The 20,347-nt window shown below is 47.5% G+C and overlaps 1 protein-coding gene across 1 annotated transcript in view; it reads right to left on the bottom strand.

Annotated features, from left to right (window-relative positions):
- NOC3L (NOC3 like DNA replication regulator) overlaps nt 1-20,347 on the bottom strand; it is a 493,023-nt gene that overhangs the window by 332,257 nt on the left and 140,419 nt on the right. The window contains exon 6 of the mRNA XM_078643385.1: nt 7,454-7,584. Coding sequence (XP_078499511.1) covers nt 7,454-7,584 — 131 coding nt within the window. The remainder of the gene's footprint in view (nt 1-7,453; nt 7,585-20,347) is intronic.

Genomic DNA, 20,347 nt, shown 5'->3' with positions numbered 1-20,347 from the left:
CACCAAGAACTTCATTATTGGGTAAGTACTTTTTAATATAGCAGTTTTGAAGAATATAGATAAATGCACTAGTATTATTTCTAATGCGGGTAATGTTATCCTATGGGGAAAATCACATATACTGCATATGGGTACTTAACAGCAACTTACAGAACCAATCTTCTAGAGTCAAGATAAGTATGGGGGGGGGGGTCAGTTCAGTTGAATCCACAGGGTGAATCAGTCCTTGAGCTGCTTGGGCAAGAAGGGAAACGATTGACCCATTTTTCCTCTAGCTTTAGGGCAGTGGCGTTTACGCGTTGGGTCCAAGCTTCAGGAGACACTCGTGGTTAAGCGGGACAGCACAAAGAGGCTGCAGGCGGTGACTGAAAGTCCAGTCTGGGCAAACCCACGGTGGTGTTAGACTCTGGAGGGCCTCAGGACTTCATTGGCACCGTTGGCCCAATTCAACTCAGGAGGGGCACAGGTGAAGTGGAGACTTATAGTGTTGGGTTTTCGCGGTTCGGAGTCGTCAGGGTTCTTCTTCAGTGCCTGCAGGGTGCAAGGGAGCAGCTCCGCTACTCCACGGGAGGTGCTGGTTGCTTCCTGAAGTGCTGGCAGTCCTCCCAGGCTTTTGGAGGAGGAGCAGCTGCAGGAAGAGTAGTCTTTGGTGCAATTGTCTGGGACAGCAGGCAGGCCAGCAGGATTAGCACAAAGTCACTTGCTACTCCTCAGTTCCTGCTCTTCACTGCTCTTTGGTGTCCTTCTTAGGTCATCAGAATCTGCTTTCCGGGTGCCAGGGGCTCCCCTAAATACTAGATTTAGGGGTGTTAACGGGAGTGAAGGGTGGTAGCCAATGGGTACTTACCCTTGGGGTCACTACAACCCATATGGCCACTTCTTGTGGGAAGTGGGAATAATCCTGTCCCAGAGTTCCAAATTATGCCATCACCCAGATGGTGGAATTTCCCTAAAGGGGGGCACATCAGGCAGCTCACCTTAGGGGTGTGACTTGCCTGGTAGTGTGCCACACCTCCTTGCATATCCAATGTCCCATCTGTTCTGGTGCCAAATGGGCCCAGGGAAGGGTGTTGACATTTCCCCTGTCTGGGGAAGCCGTAGTCACCTATCAAAGGCGGCAGAGGCCTTTGAAGGCTCCTGTCTTGATATGCCGATTACTTAACCATCCTGCTTGGAGGAGGTGACAACACCTCTGGCCAGAGCCGGCGTTCTTTATACCCTCAGAAAAAATAGGCTCTCAACTGCAGGGGTCAGAAACCTGTCTGCGGTGGCAGGCAGGTCTACACCAGTCAGACAGCACACTAGAGGCTGGTAGGTTTTCAGGGGGCACGTCTAAGTTGTCCTTTTAATAAATCCACCTCTGGAATTAGTGACCGTTTATTAATGCAAGGTGTTTGGTACCAAACACCATAGATTTCAGTGAACCCATCATGCATCTAGGGAACTCGTTTTTACTAGTGCCCAGCACATGTACTTAAAGTGGCTTCCCTGTTAACTTGTGATAGCCATGAATTTACTTAGACATCACAGGGCCGTATCTGCTCGGATAGGTCCACACATGTAGTATAGTGCACACTGCCTTAGGGTTGCTGAAGGGGTGGCTTACCTATACTGCATGCAGTGTCTGCTGCAGGCATGGCACCCAGAGATGTGTGCCATGTTGAGTTTTCACTTGTATCTGCCCAAGACACGCAGCCTGCAATGGCAGTTTGCATTTTGGTGCTGAGGGGTCCCTTGGGGCTGCACAATGCATGCTGCAGCCCTTGGTGACCCTCTTCAGCCTCCTTGCTCTAGGTATCAGGGCACCACTTAATGGGACTTACAGGGGGTGCCAAAGGTATTGCCAGTTAAGAGAACAATTGTTCAGTTTAGGGAAGAGACCAGGCACTGGGGACCTGCATAGCAGGAACCCAGGGCACTTCTGTTAAATTTGCATCAGATACTAGCCTAAAAGTGAGAGTGTTCATATCAAAAAGGGGCATTTTCTTATGCATACCCATTATCCCCCAAACGAAAGAGAATGAGACTAAACTTTTCCAAGAGAGGCTTCATCATCCAACTAGAAAAACATGGAAAGGCCTTCTGCATTGGAATGGTCAGTCTCATGTGTGTGCTTCGCTGTAAAGTCCATAACCAGTAGGAAGACGACTCACCTCAACAGTTTGTGGTTTTCATCTTTTATTTTCATAAGCCATCTGAGAGGCCTGTGGTCAGTCTAGACAAGGAAGTTAGTACCAAACAGGTATGATCTCAACATCTTCAAGAACTAAGCTACAGCAAAGGCTTCCCTCTCAATGGCACTCCAATGCTGCTCTCTGGGGAATTACCTCCTGCTAAAGAAAGCAACTGACTGTTCATGGTCATCGTCATTGGTCTGGGAAAGGACCACTTCAATCACATGTTCAGAGGCATCAGTCTGCACTATGAATTGGTTTGAATAATTTAGAGCTTTAAGAATGGGTGCTGAGCATATTGCTTCTTTCAGGGTGTCAATAGCCATTTGACAGCTGTGTCCAGTTTATCTTCTCTGGCATCTTTTTGGAGGGAGGTTTTGTGAGGGGTGCCACAATGGTACCCTATCCCTTCAAAAAGCTCCAGTAGTATCTAGTCAAGCCAAGGAATGCCCGGACTTGGGTCTAGGTGGTTGGAGCTTCCCAGTCCAGAACTGCCTGGATCTTGGGCTGTAAAGGTTGAACTTGGCCTCTACCCAAGTACACAACTGTGCCCTGCACTATCTGGCACTTGCTTGCCTTGATATAGTCAGCCCTGCACCTTGAAGAGCCTTCAGGACCTTCCCAAGGTGGATCAGGTGATCCTGCTAAGTGGAACTATGGACAGCAATATCATCCAGATATGCTGCACTAAAAGTCTCCAACCAAGCAAGGACATGTCACATTAAAGCCAAGTCGACGCCCCACCTCTAATCACTGAGACATCAGGAAGATAGTCATCTTAGCCATAATAACTAAGTGTTCTGGTCTCTGGCACCACCCAGTGCTCGTTGACCCCTGGGTGTCCTCACTAGTCTGTTCTGGGAACACGTGGCTACGTTACATGGAGGCGTGAGCCCATGGGCTTTACTTCCTTAGCAGGCTGCCATGCTCACACCTGTACCATTACCATTAGAGAGGCCCCTGCTGAACATTCATGAGCAGTTAGCCCCACAGCCGCCCAGCTGTATGCCCCCTCGGCCACCCAGCCGTTTCTCACTGGGATGTTCGCCAGGCTTTCCTCCGCCTCCCGGGATGATTCTTGGCTTATTTGTAGTACCTAATAGAGGTGTTTGGGGTTGAGGAGGCTGCGGTATACTCAACCAAGTTGGGAGATTGGAGTGGGAGGGTGGGTTCATATTTCAAGGTTTGTTGTTTTGTATTTTCTTCACTGACAGGACCTTTACACAGCTTCATCTCCTGTTGGCAACTTCTGGCATTGCCCCATCGACCCTTCCTCCCGGTGCAGTGCTCATCACCCGAAGTTTCACGTGTAACATTCGTGGGCTGAATGGCAGCAGAAAAGCCTGACTTGTCCATGCTTATCTCACTAGGCATCAAATTGATATTTGGTTCCTCCAAGAGCGCTATCTTATCCCGGGCACCGCGTCTCAACTGCGTGCGCTGAAGTCTATACCTCCCTGTACTCTAATTACGCTAGGGGGTAGCAGTTTTAATGTGCAAGGGCATACCCTGGCTACTGGGGTGTGCTGTCTGCCAATAGTCGATTTGTTATACTAGCCGGTTCACTGCACAGACTCCCCGTCATTCTGGCCGCAATTTATGGCCCCAACACTGATAGTCGGACTTTTTCTCCGAAATATGGCGACTCATTTAAGAGCTGGGTCCTGCTGCTATTCTCTGGGATGGGTACTTCGAAGTCATAGTAGACGATAAACTGGACGGTGCAGGCATGTCCTGTCTGCTTCACCCCAAAGCCGCCACACTACTCAACACTATCTTAAAAGACCATTATCTTAATGACCTTTGGCGGGTTACACATGTGACTGATAGGAAGGGCACCTGCATCACAATGTCCCACAGCGCGAAGAAGTAGGGTCTGGTGTACTGTATTGTTGCTCCTGGCTAGCCCAAAGCAGAGGCCCCGGGAAGACGTACCGATGCTCCTGAAGGTCAGCTCTGTCCCCCCCACCAAGTGAGAGGACACCAGGACCCACCGGAGCCTCACAGGACCAATACCCGGGGTACAGGACCACTTGCAACAGGCACAGCCTGTTTAAGTCCAGTCGAGATTCTAACAGCACTGAGACTGAGCAGCCATCCAGGGATGTCAGCACTGCTGAGACTCACTTCCAGAGTGCCCCAGCTGTCCTGATTTGTGTAGCCGAGACCGACAACGGCAAGGCCCTAGGATGCACAGAGCCCAGCCGACCAATCCACTCTGCATCCGAGGTCCCCGGCCCGGGAACTGGCTGTGCCCCTTTGATCCCAGGGCCCTTGTGATCCAAGCCCCTCATTGGGAGCTCTCGGACTTGTCTTCAATCCCCTCTGCAGCCTGTTTCTAGGTGCCGTCCTTCCTACTTTCCAAAAGCGAAGCACTAAGCTACCAAACTGACCAGCACCTCTGCACCCGGACGCCACTGGGCAGGTAACGAGTAACTGCTCGTGGTACTTTAGAACTTGGCCCCTTCCAGCCCTAAGTCCCAAAAGAAAGCCCCAGAAACCGACCGTAAATTCCTGTACTTAGCATATGTCCTTTTCTCCATAGGAAAGCATTGCTGCGTAAAGATACATTCAAGTGAACTGTTTACTCACTTGTGAAATTCGATATTTAAAAAACTACTTTCTTGAGAGCTAAGTTTTTGGTATCAAAGTACCTAGTTTTGGTCCACTATATAAAGAGCCAGCTTCCTACAAGGAATCCGTCCTTGTTCTGCACAAGGATATGGCAGGAGTAATACTCAGTTCCGACTTATGAGGCCAGAATCTTCTCGATGGACACTTTGGCCAGAAGGGCCTGCACTTCCGGCTGCAAGACGCACATGTGGTCCTATGTCAGCCAGCCTCACAGTCGTAGACGGTGCAGCGGGGTAGAAAGAAACAGGAGGGCATATCCTTGATCGACAATTTGAAGAATTCACTTGTCAGACTTAATGACTTGACATCTGTGGCAGAAATGCTGGATCCTATCCCTAACAGGGTGGCTGTGTGCAAGAAGGACAGAGTATAAAGGCTTTGCAACTGCAAGAGAGGGGAAGGTGGGGGGATAGGGCGGGTGGGAGACTGAGCTACCCGGCTATCACTGATGTCCTGGGCGCTGCCTTTTCAAGCCAAGGCCTCAACCAAAAATAGGCTTAGAGGTGTGTTGGGCTGGCGGCTAGGTCTAACGCTGGCAGCATTGGAAACCACTACTGTAGCCTCGAAAGGGGCAAAATTGCTGCTAGAACTGTCTGGGTGGGGCAAACAAGTCCAAGGAACATGCTGGGGCTCGGCTTTCTTTAAACGGGTCAGGACAAAATCCTTTTTTTTGCCAAAATGGTGAAAACTATCAAGTGGCATGTCTATCAGGGAGATTTGGACATATCCGGAGAAGGCCATAGTTTAGCCCGGGTATGGCACCAAAGTATCACCACCGTGCCCATCACACAACCTAAGCCGTCTGTTGTGTCAAAGTCAAAACGAATCACACATTTTCCTGCGTCTTGGCCACTGTGGATAGTGTGAGTCACACGGAACTGCCAATAAAAAGGGGGCCATGTCCCACAGGGCACTGGAGTAGCAGCACAGAAGACTGCTGGCATTTACTTATCTCAGAGCAGGGCTTGTGGAGGAAAAATTGCACTTGCCAAATGTATCTATCAGGCGGGGTGGTAGGAAAGGTACTGGGAATTTACTGGAGGACGCCATACACCACCAAGCTTTCTGGAGTGAGATGTTGCATACGAAAGTCATGGTTGCTAGATGCTGGTCAAAGGCACCAAGCAACGTGCCTATTACCTAATGTCCTGGACCATGGTTTTGCCGAAGTGCCCAAAAGAGTATCCTTGAGGGCTTCATTAAGAGGTAATAAAGGTTCTGTAGATGATTGACAAAGATGAAGTACCTCTGTCAAAACATACATTTTTCCTTCAATAGAAGGGAGTTGTCAGTCTAGCCCATTGACCACCCTCCACATAACAACAGTGTAGGTGGTGCTTTCTCTGGTGGTAAGGCCAGCAGGAGAAAGGAAGTCAGTATCTGTAAAAGTATCCAGGCCATTGGTATCCTGTAGTTCCTGATACCAGGTTCACTCATCATTTTGCAGGACAAAATCATACCCTTCATCAAAAGTGTCCAAATCAGCGCTGAAAAGGTTGTGGGAAGTCTGAGCCCGTCCATTTGGTAAAGGCAAGGTACAAGAATCGGAAAGGTTAAGGCTCAACCTTGGCTGAACTGGATTCAGCTCGGAGTACCCCTCTGGAGCTAGCACCGTCGTTGATGAGAAGGAAACTGGCGCAATAAGTGGTGCTTGGACTGAAGTCAGCACTCGAGCAAGTGGTGAACCTGAAATAGATTTGAGGCGAACAGATGGTGCAGAGAGCAGAACACGGACTAAAGTCCGATTGAAGCCCCCTACGGATCCGTGAGGCCCAAAGGCGCACCATAGGAAAACGGTAAAGTGGCGAAAATGCCTCAATTTAATGCGACATTGTTGACAGACCTGGAGGTTTGGAGTGCATCAGGACTAGACTCACTAACAGCTGTGATGAAGATTAGGATTGAGTCTGGGCTGCAGATTGATGCTTTCTGGAGTTCGAGAGTGGCAGGAAGCGGCAAACTCCCACAGATTTTTTATGCTGCTTCTGGGCCGTATCTGAAAAGTTTGATCTTAAACAATGATCTGCCACAAGAGCAACCTTGAAAGAGGGAATGGGATCTTCCTTTCAATTTCGACCAGTCATGGCTTGGAGTCTTCTGCTGTTTGGTGGCATACATACAGCTTCACCTTTCAGTCCCGTATGACCTTTGGACTTATAGCTGGGTATTTGCCACAAGCCCTGGAATCGTGCTGGGACACCAGGCACCATAGGCACATCTGTTTATGACAGTCCCTACATAACTTGAACCCTGCTGTCTTAGGTGACATTTTCCCTTGTACACTGGAAGCCATCGCAAACAAAAGTTTGAAGTCCAATGGGTAGTTCCGGATCCAAGTCTGAAGGCCCAGAACGAAAGGAACTGACGTCAGCGTGCACAGGTGGTTCCTGTAGCCGGCACTGCTACTCACTTTTGGAACGGAACAGCGTTAGTGTGGAGGCACACAATGCCATCTACCGGCGCATGGGAGTACTGCTCTAAAAGTTTGATGCCTGGTGAATAGTCACAAGGTGAGGAATCTGTTGTGAGAGTACCCATGCAAACCTGACCATTCTTTGCTATTGAAAATATGACAATTAAAAATAGAAACTGATTAATGATAATCTAGTTCTGTTGAAATTAGTTATACATTAACTAATACTTACATTGTTTTCTGGGTCAGACAATATGGAGGAAGATAAAGTTGCAATCTTGATTTTCTTCTCCTGCAACTGGGTTTTTCTCTGTAGAATGATTTCTTCTGTGGTGAGCACAGGCAGAGGTTCTTCCTTATATTCTAAAAATACAAGACATTTCAAATTACATTTTTACATTTGCATTTTGAGTATTTTGTACTAACTATATAATGGAAATTAAATGGCTTTGCGTGGATAAGAAAGGAAAATAAATGGTTCCAAAAAGACATTTGTAACAGACAGTTTTTCGTTGGAGTACAAAGGCCTTATGAGGCCAACAAGTTTAATGTTGTGACAAGTAAATACATAATCTGTGAACTTTAGTCTTAAAGTTATTAATTACAACTAATTGGCTCAACAGATTGATATAATTTCCCCAATGTAAAATGTGAATTAGAGTGGTGAGTCCAAATAAACAATTCATTTCTAGAACTGAATTCATAATTTTGAACTGCGTAACTGTTACAGAAAAGTATGTGCACATAAGTTTGGAGGCTGAGCCTCTGTGAGTGATATCGTACTATATAAATAAATTGTCTAGCTGTAGTGTTCGGTTGCCAAATTAATACTAAAAGTTGGAGAGCAAACATTAATATTTTAGAGAAACCCCTGAACAAAGCATAAAAAGAAGGCATGGGTGTTGAAGAGTTTAGGCCCCCAAGCTAATATAACACTGTGGTGGAGAAGCATCTCTGGTCTGGTATCAAACTGTGTCCAGAAGTTTACAATTATAAACTGGGGTAAAAACCTCAAACCCTATCCTGCAAACATTAAACATTTCTTGAACAGACACAGGCTTTTAAAATCTAGTGCTCCATTTTGAGCCAAGTGTTCCGGAGATGCTGTGGTGACACAGTTGTACTTCATTTATTTGAGGCAAATACACACACTGGCATAATGTGCTTAGTAGTTTATCGATTAACCCATATACGGGGCATTAACAATCTGAATGTGGGTTAACTACTAACACCGCTACAATTTGGCAAATCTTTCTGAGAATCGGGATGGAAATCTTTCTCAATTAGGCTTCAAAAGAAAGAAAGAAATATGTTACTTATCCGGTAAATCACCCTGGAAGCATCTGTTCGTGGCAAGCAGTGCTGTAGATTCACATCCTGTGCCTACTCCTGCCATCTAGTGTTGGGTTTGGACACAGGGAACTTGTTTTTCTTTGAGTCACAAGGTATAGTGACTTCTCCCATGATTGATAATGAACATGGGCATCGGCTCCATCGTAGGAGTGTTTATCGCACAGTGGGTGAGGATGAAGAAGGAGCACTGAAAAGGTAAATGACCATGTAACAAGGAGAAAGAGAAAAGAACATCTGCAACAGCCAGAGGCTTCCGAGGAGGAGGGCGGCCGTTTGTGAATATACAAAACTACATGCCACAAACCGATGCTTACGGGGTATTTAACACATTTAGTTTGTGGCATGTGTAGGTGTAGATACACATGCACTTTATAGACTATAAAGCAGTTCTCGTGTACCTGATGGATAGCTGGAGGATGTTGCAGAGGACTGAAAAAGAGTTTGCAGTACAGCTTGACCACCTTTGCTTGTTGGAGTGATAAGTCATCTACTCAGTAGTGTCTGGGGAACGTGTGTGAAGTGGACCAAGTAGCTGCTTTACATAAGTCAGCTATGGAAATGTTGCCAAGGGAAAACAATAGAGGCCCCCTTCTTGCGAACGGAGTGCAGACTTGGTCGGGCGGGCAGTTGCCTTTTGGACTTAGCGTCAGGGCACAAGTCCTAAAAAAAAGTGGGGGGACGCTGATGTCACAACAGGAAGTGACATCACGAAAGGTGGCTTGCACCATCAGACTCATTGCCTCCCCTCGCTCACCCCTTCGATGCGATTGCATCAGAGAAGCCAGCGCGTGAGCAGCATTCTAAATTAGCTCCAATCTCGATCCCAGAGAGGCCAAAGAGTGAATGTGTGGCTTCATTTGCTCCAATTATCAAGCTCCAGTTAAAATAAGTGGGGGGACGCCGTCCACCCGCGAGGTACCCCGACTCGAGCCCTGCTTAGCGTAGCAAGTTTGAATACACTTGACAAGCGATCTGGCTATGTCTGCTTTAGAGCATGGCCATTGTGTGGTTTAGGAAAGGCGAAAAAGAGTTGCTGAGTTTTACAAAAGGTTTGTTCGTATCAAATAAGGGGCGCTTGACAACAAGCCCTCTCTGCCACAGAGTCTGAGTGTGGCAAGAAAGCAGTAGCTCAATGGTTTGATTAAGATGGAAGGAGGATACCACCTTAGGCAGAAACTTTGGGTTGGGTCCCAAGAATGACTCCGTCGTTGTGGACTTGAAAGAAGAGTTCTTCTAGGGTAAGAGGTTGAAGTTCGTTCACAAGCATTAAAGATGCAATTGTAACGAAGAAAGCAACCTAAGAAGAGAGGAACTATAGGAGCTCAAAAGGATACCCCATGAGTCCAATTAGGACTATATTGAGGTTTCAAACAGGGGTGGGAGCAACCTGGGTGTGGTAACCCTTTTGAGCCCTTCGATGAAGGCTTTAATAACAGGGTCTATGAATAGCGAAGAATGTTCCCTATTTTGTAAGTAATCTGCAACTACAGATAAATGAAGATGGATAGAAGTCCAGGCGCGGCCTGATGTTTGAAGATGAAGAAGATAAAAGACTATGTCTTGGACCCTGTGGTGTGCATTCTAGAGGCAGTTTGAGGGGATCAAACTCTAGGGCCTCTGAAGCCAAATCGCAAGATTGAGCTGCCTGATGTTTGGATGCCTGACCGTACTATTTCTATTTTCTATTTTAAAGTTTATAAAGCGCTCGATTGCCATGGCATCTTGGCGCTAGTGTGTGTGAGTCAGAATCCAGAAAACCATAGCTTGTGCCAGCCTAGGTTACAAAAAGCAGCGTTTTCAGGCTCTTCCTAAACAACCTCCTTTCCGGTTGGAATCTCATATTCAGTACCATGGTTCTGCTTTGGAAGATCTGTCCAGTTGGGCAATTACTCGTGGGGCACTACTGATAAGTCAAGAACAGTTGAAAACCAGGGTTGTCTGGCACAGGTGGGATCTACCAGGATGAGGGAAAGGGACGATTGCTAAAGCTTACAAACCATGCACGGAAGGAGTGGGAGAGGCAGAAAAGCGTAGGCAAATATCCCTGACCAGTTCATGCATACTGCATTCATTGTCCTTGGATGGTAGGTGTGAGAACCTGGAGGCAAAGCGCTGGCATTTGGCGTTTGATGGTTTCGAAGAGGTTTACATCAGGGAACCCCAATGACGGAAGTACAGGGATTGGGGGTCGTGTTTCCACTTGTAAACTTGTTGCTACATCCTGCTGAGCAGGTCTGCAAAGGGTTTGTCCACCCCCGAAAGGTAATCCGCTAGTGGTTGTATGTTGTGGTGAAATGCTTAAAGCCAAATGCTCTGTTCTAGCGCTGACAGCTGCTAAGATGGAGTCTCCCTAATCATGAAAGTAATACATGGCTATCATGTCACCTGTCCTGATAAGGACTACCTTGTGTTGGACCGGACAGAAGGTGGCATTGAGTGCCTGCTGGATGGCCAGCGGCTCTAGGTAATTGATGTTGAGGCCCTGTTGGTGGGGTGCCCACATGTCCTGAATGGTTATATCTTACAAGTAGCATCCGTCATGATGGACACTTGCGAGACACAGTACTGAAAAGGCCTGCCTAGCAACAGATTGTTGATGTTCCACCACTGCAAAGAGCGATGGGTGCTGGCCCACATAAACACTAGATCTTCCCATTCACCCTATTCTTGTGACCAATGTTGTGCAAGGAACTCATGTGTAGCCTTGCATGTGGAACTATGGCTATACAGGAGGCCATCGTGCCAAGGAGGTGCATGACTGTTCTTACGGGTAAGTGGTGATCAGGTTGGAAAAGAAGCAGTAATAGCTGGAATGCTTGTACCCGTGCCTGGCTGGGATACGTTTTCTTTGTGACTGTGTTGAGAACCGCACCAAGAAGGGGCTGTCCCTGAAGTGGTTGTACCTGAAGTGGTTGTAGAAGGGATTTGGCAACATTGATGGTGAACCGTAGGTCGTGTTAGAGGTCTATGGTGGCTTGAGTGCGGGCGAGGCACTGTTTTCTGTTTGCATTCTTGATCAGTCAATTGTCCAAGTAAGAGAACATGTGAATGCTGCTCCGTCTGAGATGAGCGGCTACCACGATAAGGCATTTTGTCAACACCCTGGGTGCCCTGGTATCCCCGAAGGAGCTGGACCTTAAATTGAAAATACTTCCCACAAACCGCAGGTAGCGGCGATGAGAAGGGAGGATGGGGCTGTGTAAATAGGCATCCTTAAGATCGATGGCGGTCATGCAGTCACCTTGTTGCAGCAGACGAATGATGTCTAGTAGCGATGACATCTAGTAACGTGGCCATTGGAAATGCTCTGACAGGATATACTTGTGGAGTGGCCCGAGGTAGAGTATAGGCCAGAGAGACCCATCTTTATTGGAGATAAAGTAGAACAGGGAGTACACTCCTTTGCCAACCTGGAGTCTCTAGAGCGCCTTTGAGAATGAGCACCTGTACCACCTCCTCCTGAAGAAGGTGCTGATGTTCTATGTAGAGGATCTGTTTGCAGGGGACGGTGGGGATCGTTTGATGGAAATGCAGTAGCCCTGCCTTATGATGAAGAGGACCCACTGGTTAGAAGTGATTTCTTCCCGGGCGAAGCTTGCCTGGCTCCAAGATGGCAGCTAGTTAGGACTTCTCCCGAACCCTACACATCTATCCTGCACAATCCTGGTGCCTCCTGCACATTACACGCCTGGCAGGAGCAGAAAATATGTGCAATAAAGCAACAGCCTTGATTGAGCCTGGTAAAAGCAGCTCACTCTGCACCACCATGGCTGGGAACGAGCCAGGGGCCTACTAGTTGAGACGCGTGGGAAGCCGCAGGGCCAGGTGGAAGTGTAGCCGTAAGACACTCGGAGAGTGAACGGCGCCTGCACACGAGTGATCCAGCAGAGTGAGCACAGAGCAAACAGAGAGGCGCGCTTCACACGCTGCAACGCAAAGGGCAGGGCAAGCGGGGTGCCTCACGAGTTTTGCCGTATACGTGCGGATACTGACGGAACACATGAAGCCCGGGCGAAGTGAGCACGTTGGGCGAACTGTGGCAGGGAAGAGCAACAACTGGGACCTGTAGTGCGATCACCAGCCTATGAAATGGTACTGTCGCTCTTGTTGAGGCCCTGGGGCCGCACTGTTGGCCAATACCCGGACGGAAAGATCAGGTAGACTGCAAATAAATGCACAGCTGATATTGAAGGGCGCTGGGTAATGGAATGGTGCAATTTGAAAGCCAGCACCCGACAGCGCAACAGTCACGGCGATACGCCTGCAGACTAACAGGCAAAGTACAAACGAGCGCAAGGAGGGCTAATAATGAAACTGTGGGCTGAGGCGGATAGCCTGGCAGTGTGTGGAGCAGTGAATACTGGACACTAGGCCTAACACGTGTGTGCCATTAATCAGGGATAGCCCGGTCATGCCCATCAGGACACAAGCGAAGGAGTACCTGTACAGTCTGACCCCCAATTTGGCGCGCAGAACCAATCGCGCTAAGCCATTGATAAATATACGGCTCTGTGAGGATATTGCACGTGCAAGACAGGCCTTGTAGCGGTGCAGGACCAGCTTTGTAATAGAGAATCAGTGCGCTCTTTCAACAGGGAACCAAAGCTAAAAAAAGAGACAGCGTGGGACCGCGTAAGCTGGCACAATGGGCAAGCAGACAAGTTACAATCCAAGCTGCAGTTTGAACTGCGCAAGACCCCCCGGTCATGTGGGTGTCACAGAGGTGGTGGCGGAGCCGGACCTCAAGCATATTTTATGTGCAATGCAACAGAGCTTAATGAAAATTGATAGCAAAATAGATGCCATCACGTTCAGGATGGATAGAATGTCTGAACGACTAGATAAGCAGGGCGACAGGCTGGACACGGTCGAACAAAGTGTCGAATGCAGAAGACACAATACAAACAGAGGTTGGGGCGCACAAAGCAATGGACAAACTCCTAAAGTCACTTCGACGGATGGCCTGAAAGCCAGGTCACACAGGAACAATATCAGAATTCTCGGAATAGCGGAGTCGACCAACATCAGTAACATGGAGCAGAATGTGGAGCGCATACTGATGGAACTTCTGGACAGGTGCACCTTCTCTACAATATTCATTGTGGAGCAGGCACATTGCTCTCTGGTACCTCGACCAGCGCCGGTGCAGCACCGAGACCGATTACAACTAAACTGTTAAATTACAAAGATCAGGATGCGGCCCAGCGTAAATCTAGAGAATTGGGCACACTTCGGCTGGAAGGGTCAGAGATCTCTTTATTCCCTGACTTTACGCAGCAAGCTCAGAAGGCGTGCCATTTGTTTCTGCCTGGCAAGAAGAAGCTCCATGATCTAAACAGAATACAGCATGCAATACACGGCGAAACTTAGGATACAATCGGAGGGTAGATTCCATGACTTCATGGACCACAAGTCGGCACGGCAATATGTAAAGCAGCTGGAGCGAGCTGGAGACAAAAGAGGCTCCTCAAGGGCGATTCAGAGCAAGGACAGCAACACAAACTACTTGGAGGAGCAGTGAGACTGTGCGGCAAGATTAAAAGAGAGGCACTGGCAAAGGGAGCAAGATGATGTTGCCACCCAGTTGCACTGGCAGACTAGAGGGCGTGAAAGAATTACCAATGCACACCGATAACTCAGTAAGACTGTTCTCATGATTAGGGAAGGATAGAAAACTTAAAGCTACTCCTGTCTGAGGGCATAAAGACATATAAGTGCACCTAGAAAGACCATATAAAAACTCTGACGAAGCCTGGTTCATACTAAGAGCCATCTGAGCTGCAAAGTGGCACCGGCATAGATCGCATGATAATATGGTTGAGGGGAAGGGTTGGCATGAGTAGAACTCGGGAACATCTGTCCCCTAGTGTACTTCCCTACAAATAGTGTTATCCTTATTGTTTTGCTACTCTGGCGAATTATAGGGGGGGGCTCGATAGCTATGCTAGTTGGGCACATGCATACCGTGGGTGGGACCAATAGGATCGCAATTGTTATGTTTGAGAAAAGGAAAGAAATGATAAGACTAGAGGCCGATTATCATTACAGTAGAGCTCCATTTGAGGAAATATTACAGACGTAGACACGAGCAAGACAGGTGATAAAGTGGGTCAGCAATTAAGCCTACTTACTTGGAACATAAGGGGGCTTAATGACAAAAGGAAGGTCAGGAAAGTGGTGGCATACCTCAAGAGACAAAGTACATATCGCAGTTCTGCAGGAAACACACACAGTCAAATAGAGAAGAACGTACACACCGCAAGTTGCAGGGGCAATGCTATGCCACCAGTTAAACGTCTCATGCTAGAGGAGTGCTGATTTGAGTGGGATAGCAGTCTGGGGTGACTTTAACAGGATTGTACAAGGTTCCAGGGGATAGATACGCAATTACAAAATGTAGAAGAGAGGATCTGACGTTCTTACTCATTGGAATATATGGGCCAAATTAGGACGATCCACAATTCTATCGCACAGTGGGGGCCAAAGTACACCCGTGGGCGGGCATACCGCAGGTATGGGGAGGCGACTTTAACTGTATATTTGATCCCGATATAGACTGTTCCAGAGGTCACCCAAGATACCCTTCAGTGGCAGCCAGTGCCATACAAGATATGATGCAGAGGGAAAGGCTTGCGGACATATGTAAACAAAGATCCACAGACAAGGCGGGTACACGCACTACTCAACTACGTACGATATGCACACCCGTAAAGACTACTGGCTAATATCCAACTGATTGAAAGTGAGGGTGACTGACTGCATACACCTCCCCAGAACGTACTCTGATAATTCCCCAGTGCAGCTCACATTCGTATATACCGCACCCAGAATCCCAGCTTACACTTGCCGGTTCCCGCCATACTGCGTTAGACACAGCCTTCAAAGCGGAATTACAGCAGGCAATAGAAGAGTTCTTTGAAAACAATATAGACTCGGTCACCATGTTTGCGAAGGTGTGGTAGGCGTTCAAACTTATATTAGAGGGATAACAATTTCCAAACATGCGAGGTTATTACGTGCTATCAGAGGTAGGTTAGACAGCCTGGAGAAGGAGATAACCACCATGGCGGGAGCACTGCAGGAGGAGGGAGGGTGCCAAAAAAGAGCCGATATTAAGCAAAAATTGGCAGAATTACAAGAGGCAACTAATGACGAGATTAAACATATGAGGAAATATGCCACAGCACAGGCCTATGTGGAGAGACAGGACAGGGGCGACACTTGCCAGTATACTGAGACCCCCAAGAGTGTCAGATGTGATCGCAGATGTTACAGATGACGAAGGACAGACTAAGTACTCCAGATGAGATTGTAAAGCAATTACTACAAGAAGTTATACATCTTCCAAATAGACAAATGACGTTGCACTACCTGTCTACCTGACCCATCTCAAAATGCCATAGTTAGCCCCTGAGCACAGACACCATGTAATGGCACCCCTAACATTGTTTGAAATCACTTCTGCACTACAAAGCATGCCAGCTAAAAATGCACCTGGGTCCGACGGACTGACAGTGACATTTTATAAGGCCTTCCAAGAATTGCTAGAACCGCACCTTAAAACGCTATATGAGGAGATGACTGAAAATGGGTTAATGCCCCCCTCCCTGAGGGAAGCTATTGTTGCCACAGTGCTCAAGCCAGGAAAAGCGCCAACTCTTTGCTCTTCATATAGGCCGCTATCCCTACTTACTGTAGATGTCAAAATCTACGCAAAAATCCAGGCAAATAGACTAGCGCCCCTGCTACCAGGAATTGTAGGCCCGGAGCAGGCAGGCTTCGTACCAGGCCGTAATCTAACCTATAATTTACGCACAACGTTAGGAGTCTTGCAACGTGTGGACCCAAGAGTCAGAGCTGCAGCGGCGTCCTTGGATGCCGAGAAGGCATTTGGCTCGGTGGAATGTCGGTTTATATTTGCAGTCCTCCGCAAAATAGGAATAGGGGACATCTTCACTAGGTTAATCTCCACACTATACAAAGCACCGACTGTCAGTGTGCGGGTTGGAAATATGGTCTCAGAGGCCTTTGGTGTTTCTAGAGGCACCAGACAGTGGTACCCACTGTCCCCGCTGTTCTACGCTGTAGTGACCGAGCCTCTGACCTGTGCACTAAGTGAACATCACAGCCACAGCAGGCTACGGTCTTCAGACTACAGGCTCATTATATCAGCCTATGCAGATGACACTCTGTTGTATGTGCTTAACTCAGACACCAATCTTACCCCTACACTCAGAGAGGTGGTGCAGTTTGTAGCACAATTGGGCTTGAAAATTAATTAGGATAAATCAACCATTTTCCCCCAGCCGCGACGACACCGGCACTTGAGTAACCCCTGATGTGGACAAAAGAGTCGATACGCTACTTAGGAATCCGAGTGCATGCAGATCCTTCAGTGGTATTATATGAAAACTATGGGTCACCATACAGAAATTGAGTGAAGATGTGTACAGATGGATTAGGCTCCTGGTGTCACTGATAGGGTGCATAGCTGTGCGGAAAATGGTTGTATTGCCCAGATTTGTATTTCTTTTTCAGAACATACCATTATCACTGACAAAACACACAATAACTGCTTCGGGACGTGTGGGCAATTTTGGCCCGCCTTTCCAGAGACTTCCTCCAAGTTTTACTTCCCATTGAAAGCAGTGGTAGAGGGGTCGGTTTCTGTTGGCAGAGTTTCCCACCAGTTGCTAAAATATTTCAAAGATCATTGGCGGTTGTTTGCTGGTGCTGCTGTGCTGGTATTTTTGGTCATCCTCGTCATCGCCATTGTGGTCCCTTTGAGGATGGATTCCAAAATTGCTCACACATCCTGATGCAGTTAATGTGTGTTAACCTCGACTAAATTGCTGAATTAAGCTGCGAAGAAACTTTCCTGCTTCCAATCTTTGTAGAAATAAGATACACACAAACATTCACCAGCCCACAGCCCTGAAGAGAACCCCCAGTCATTTGCGGTTCGAATCGCGTTGGCACAAACTTTCTGGGAATTTATTAACAGTGTTCACCAATATGGAATGCTTGAAGAAATGATATGAACGATAATCCTCTCCATATTATAAGATGTTTTAACCCAGATGTTGATCACTGAAAGGGTTTCAGCCTCCTTTGAGCTGTTATGAACTAATCCCTTCGAATAAAATCATTTGGACTGGTTTACAATACAATGTATTTCCTTTCGTGTGTCTATCAATGCACCATTTATTGTCATGTTGGTCCTGTTTGTTTTCTTTTTGTAAACTTTTCTAATGTTGCATGATTGTTATATGGTCTAGCTTTGCAAATGATTTTCATTTATGTAAAAAAAGGGAGGTTATCCTTGTTCTAGTCAGAGTATAATGTAAACATTGTAACTGAAGAAGTGTGTAGTGTAAACACTGTTCAAGTTTATTAAATAGCGTGCCCTTTAGTAAAAAGGTCAGAAATTCATTCAACCACCACTTTTTTTAAAAACTTTATTTAACATTTTTCTTTCATCTACAGTTTACCACAATTTAGATAACGAATATGTTGCCTGCGAGCAATTATAATCATTGCTTAATAGGACATACATCAATTCAACCACCACTTTGATTGTTTATAGTTTGCCTGAGGCCCATGGTGGTTGCTGGTAAGGGCCGAAACTGTCTTATGTTTGATGTTTAGAAAGTTAACATTTTCCTGCCCAAACCATTTGGTGCTTGCAGCTTGTTCCTGGGTCATATGACGGCTGGACTTTGTTTATTTCCCCCAGAGAGCAACAGAGTAGAGGAATGGGGTGTGCCTAGCTGAACCATCAACTGGGAGAATATGAGGGAGGAAGCGGATCTGGGCACAGCCTGACTTGCAACTGAATAGGTTGCGCCCTGCCTTTACACCAAAGACTTGTTGCCTCTGCATTGTTCATGCAGCCAGCTTGGAGACAGGGAAGGGGAGGTAGGAAGTTTCAAGGACTTCAAAGGGAATTCTCTAGAAACTTCCCCTACTCCAAAATATGTACCAGATATAAATATTAGACCCTCAGACCCTATTTTTCAGTACACTCCTGGACCTGTGGATACTGCAGAAGGACTGCTGTGCTGCTTTGCTGCCAGAAAAGCTGCCACTCGGCTGCCCTGCTACCTTGCTTGCTGAGATGGAAGACTGGACCTGCACCCTTGATACCAGGCTGAGGTGACTCCAAGGATTAACTGACTGACCTCCGTCTGTACATTGATACAGGACCAAAACAAGCACCAGAGGCTTCCTACAACTGTCCAGCCATCCTGCTGCTGGACCTGCAACTGGACCTGCCTGAGCCATGCTGGCCTCTGCTGGAGTGAGTTTCTGATCCCCAAGAGGTGCCCCATAGGTCCTGTACCCTTGGTGTGGCATCAGTTGAGTTCTCTCCTCAAGGAAAGAAGACATCCTGAAGTTTTGGGCTCTTCATGAATGGGCCAGTTCACCCCAAGCTCTTGTCACTGGTGCGACCAGACTCCTTGAAGCTCCGGTAAACCAGACTCTTCATGCCACAGTGACTGCAGAAACGCGTGAGCAATACTTCCCGCTACAGTATCGACTGCTCGTGGTGCCCGCCAACACGAAGCTCCAGCAACAACCGTCCACTACGCCAGACAGGATCTTCGCACTATAGAGAAGACTGTCCGCACCGGCTGGCCTGCTTTTTTCGCTACATAGCCGACACCTGCAACACTCTCCTTGCAGCCAAAATCCACCAAAAATGAAACTCTTTGCGCTGGACTTTGAAGTAACTTTTTCAGCTGGACCAACCTGGTCCTCTATCTAGCCCATGCTCCACTGCTGTAGGTCTGAACTTGTAATTTTCACCCGTCCTCGCATGACCAGAAGACTGGAAGTGGTGCTTTGTGCTTTTAGGCTCTATACTTACTTGAAATATTTAAAATTGCATATCTCCGATTCGAAGGATTGGAATTTTGTCGTTTTGGTGACAACTTATTATATTTTACTCTACTTTTCTAAATTGGTGTGGGATTTCTCATGTATTGTGGTTTCACTTTATTACTGTATAATACTTTACACAATGCCTCTAAGTTAAGCCTGACTGCTTTCATGCTTAGCTACCAAAGGGTTAAGCAATGGCTACATTTGAGGCTTGCTTGTGAATTCACCCTGAGAGAAATTGTGGCTGCTCCTTGAGTAGGGTATCACCCTCCCCCCCCCCCCCCCCCCCACACACACACACACCCGACAGACAGCCCAAGTGACAACAAGGGGCGTTGCCAGTAACCTGGGCATTTCTGTATTTGCACCACCAGGGAGTACAGTGAAAGTTGTCCGTGAAAGTAAGGCGGGTCAGTGGGAGATAGTATGTATTTTTTTTCTACCTTCTGTATAACCACCCTGGCTTTCACAGGTTCTCTGATAGTGTCGGGCGCAGATTTAAGGATGCCCTTTAGCTTATGCATAAATTGCAAAGTAGGCTAAGTGGTGGCCAGTGTTTCAACTAAGAAGACTGTCTTCCTGCATGGCGTGGAGATCAACCTTATGGAAGGTGGCAGCTCTGTGAAGGATCTCATGGTAAGAGGTTGTGCCACTAGAGAGGAGGGTTTGGCTTGGTACAGATCTGGATAGTATCCTCCAGGGGATTGACAGTGTAGTCGTCTCTATGGTCTGGATCATATGGGGCCTCGTACGGATCTATAGGGTATGAGGGGCTGTCCCTTCCCCATCAGATGATTGTAGAGATCCCTCTGCTGAAGGAGGCAGAGGTGGCTTCTGTGATAGTGGCACCGGAGGTTGTGGGGGGGGGGGGTTGGAGATGGTAGAGGTG

This window comes from Lissotriton helveticus, chromosome 5_1 (genome assembly GCF_964261635.1).
Source record: "Lissotriton helveticus chromosome 5_1, aLisHel1.1, whole genome shotgun sequence".
In the NCBI taxonomy this organism is placed as follows: Eukaryota; Metazoa; Chordata; class Amphibia; order Caudata; family Salamandridae; genus Lissotriton; species Lissotriton helveticus.
The sequence above is the reverse complement of the archived record's forward strand: the minus strand, read 5'-3'. Positions and strand labels throughout refer to the sequence as shown.